The sequence below is a fragment of the Calidris pugnax genome, unplaced genomic scaffold (genome assembly GCF_001431845.1).
Source record: "Calidris pugnax isolate Ruff unplaced genomic scaffold, ASM143184v1 scaffold51, whole genome shotgun sequence".
NCBI lineage: Eukaryota > Metazoa > Chordata > Aves > Charadriiformes > Scolopacidae > Calidris > Calidris pugnax.
In genome coordinates, this window is record NW_015090797.1 from 7,539,301 (window position 1) to 7,542,572 (window position 3,272).

Consider the following 3,272-nt stretch of genomic DNA (forward strand, 5'->3'; position numbering starts at 1 on the left):
ATCCCAAAAGGCATCGGCTCCCCTCTAGGGCAGGAGCCCCACGGTCCACCCCGGCCGCCTCCCCCGCCGCCCCTCCGCGGCTCCTGGTGACCACCTTTTAATATATTTTTTTTTTAATTATTTTCAGTGATTTAATGCAGATAGTGCCATGAGACCCCTCTTTCCCTCTTTATCCACCCAAGTGATCCCAATTAGAAAATACAAATTTATCCATGATTCAACTAATTCAGCTATTTTTCATTGTTTTCACATTATGTTTCTCTGGAGTAGCCTTGTGACCTTCCTCTGTTGTTTTAGAATAGTTTTGTTCCCTCAGAAATCCTACTGAAATGGGAATTTCCACTAAAGTCTACTGAAACCTTTCATAGCATTTCAGCTTGGTTTTAAGATCAGCCTGGGCACCGCGAAGGGGCGGCGGGGGAGGCGGCCGGGGGGGACCACTGGGTTCCCGGGTGAGGGCTGTCACCTTGGGATGGTCACTTTTGGGGAGTCTAGGGCTGGGTGCTGATCCCACATGACACCCAGCAGTGCGGGCGGAAGGAAGGAAGGGGCAGCTGGTAGGGGACCATCCTCACGTTGGGGAGATGGTGGGACCCTCCGCCGCTGGCTAAGCCCTCAGTGATTTCCTCTTAGTCCTGGCAGGGCAGCGGTGAGCAGCACATGGGAGATCTCAGTCGCTGGATGCGCTGGAGGAGACAGTCTTGAGGAGAGCAGGGGTCTCATCTTTTTTCCCCTCACTGCCAAGTCGTTCCCATCACCGGTGGGCCTGACCACGCTCTCCTGTGGCCATGGAGAACTCCTCCCTCCTTGAGACTAATTCCTTATGCGTGGATGGGCCCACGAACTGTGCTGGGCGAGGGAATGGGGGGCTGAATATGTCCACTCCCCCCCTGAGCCCCAGCTTCTACCTCACGGTGCCTGTCATCTACTCTGTCATCTGTGCCGTGGGGCTGACAGGCAACACTGCTGTCATCTATGTAATCCTCAAAGCCCCGAAGATGAAAACGGTCACCAACATCTTCATCCTCAACCTGGCCATTGCTGATGAGCTCTTTACCTTGGTGCTACCCATCAACATTGTTGACTACCTGCTCCTGCAGTGGCCCTTTGGAGAGTTCATGTGCAAGCTCATCATCTCTATAGACCAGTACAACACCTTCTCCAGCATCTACTTCCTCACTGTCATGAGCATTGACCGCTACCTGGTTGTGGTGGCCACCACCAAGTCCAGGAAGATGTCCTACCGCACCTACCGAGCAGCCAAGATCGTGAGCCTCTGCGTCTGGTCCTTCGTCACAGTCATCATCCTGCCCTTCACTGTCTTTGCTAAAATACACAAGGAGCAGGGGCGCTCCCAGTGTGTCTTCGTGTTCCCTCAACCAGAGACGGTGTGGTGGAAAGGCAGTCGGATCTACACCCTTATTTTGGGTTTTGCCATCCCAGTGTCCACCATCTGCATCCTCTACACCACTATGCTGTGCAGACTGAGACGCGTGCACCTCCATAGCAATGCAAAAGCCCTGGACAAAGCCAAAAAAAAGGTGACGCTGATGGTGATTGTCATCCTGGCTGTGTGCCTGTTCTGCTGGACACCTTATCACCTTAGCACAGTGGTGGCCCTCACCACAGACATCCCACAAACTCCGCTCATCATTGGGCTTTCCTACTTCATCACTAGCTTGAGTTATGCCAACAGTTGCTTCAACCCTTTCCTGTATGCCTTTCTGGATGACAGTTTTCGGAGGAGCTTTCGCAAACTGATAGAATGCAGAACCACCTCATAAAGCCAACCCTCCGTCCCATCTCGTGTCCCTCTCACAGTCACCTGCTCTTCCTGGGTGACTCCAACACAGAGTGGTTTCTCTCCAGCCTCCTTGCAGCCACTCACAGGGCTTCAGATTGTCTCGCTACCCAGGGCACAAACTGGGAACAGGTGGAACTTTCTCAGCTTTCCTGCACTCATTTCCCCAGCACCGCTCTCCATCCCTTGTCCTGATTTCTTTCTTAAATCTTTTCTGTCTAATGTGCTTTCTGTCCTTTGTTTGTAGCTCACAGAGCCTCAGCAGATCCCTTTTCCCTTTTTAAAAGGTATCGCTTTGCAAACTCAAGCCACATGACTGTCTCTGTTACTGGTAATTTGTAAAGACCAATAAAGCTGTGTTATTGAGTGTCCTGCTTAATGATTCCTCAGCCTGTTCCATATCCACAGGACCTGCTTACCAAAAGTAAACTTAGCAATACTGAAAAAGGCACAGTTCCAAAGGATAAGGAGTAAACCAAGGCATTGAGCTCATTTTGTTTAACTGGGGACTGAGATAAGGTAGTCAAAATCTGTGAGAACAGGCAAAAGAGACCTGTCTGGCTTTAAGGAAGAAAGAGCAAGCCCTCAAGAGTGAATAAAATACATAAGATAGGAGTTTGGAACCACTTACTGTCAAAAAATAGCCTAACCATGTACTTACTTGGTAGCTGTAGTTTGTAAAATTTTCAGCTGTAGTTTGCACCAGAAGTGGTGTTTACTTTTTTGTTCATCATATGTTTATGGGCAATATCCTTGCACACACAGGTTATTTATTTTTCACTTTTGGTCCTAGAAAACAGAACTGGAAGGTTTTTTCAGAACAAGTTAGCCTTTAAGGGTTTGAAAAGGACTTGTTGAAACATGGGGAATATTCTGACTTCTTCCTTACAAATCATAATTAACATATGCAGTGGTTTGGTTACTTTTAACAGTCTCTTGCGTACTTGTGCTGTGCTTGCTGGTGAGATTTATTAATATTTCTCTTAAGAAGGAAAAAGGAAGTAAAAAACCCAAACAAACCAAACCAAAACAAAAGTTTAGCTTATTTTTATCTAGAGGAGGGGGAAAGGGTCAATGAAATTTTCACTACAATTCACTTGTCCAAAAATTGCATGAGGAGACATTTTCCTCTTCCCTCCTCTTTCAGTCCTTTAAGGAAAACTGAAAAAACATAGAAGACTGGGAAAATACTTGCAGTCACTTAACTCTTCCCATCTCAGCGCTCTTCCTTGTTCTTCCCTGCAGCAGATGCCCAATCAGTGTGACACAATTTTTGTTACATATTTCCCCTCCACTGAATACAGAGATAGGGAAATGCAGCTAAAGAATTGCATTTCCACCTACACAGGAAGGGATGATGGGTTTCACAAGGTACATAAAGATTTGTGAGGCACATACACAGGTTTGCAGGTGCCTCCTGAGGGCTCTGGCACCAGGCCCTTTCCGCTGCTGCAGTATAAAGTTCTGCCAT

At 47.7% G+C, this 3,272-nt stretch overlaps 1 protein-coding gene across 1 annotated transcript; it reads left to right on the forward strand.

The window, feature by feature from the left end:
- Positions 1-644: 644 nt before the first annotated feature.
- Positions 645-2,176, forward strand: NPBWR1 (neuropeptides B/W receptor 1). Its single transcript, XM_014936907.1, has one exon. It carries the CDS (start codon positions 789-791, stop codon positions 1,782-1,784), a length of 996 nt encoding a protein of 331 aa, XP_014792393.1. The 5' UTR covers positions 645-788; the 3' UTR covers positions 1,785-2,176.
- Positions 2,177-3,272: the final 1,096 nt, after the last annotated feature.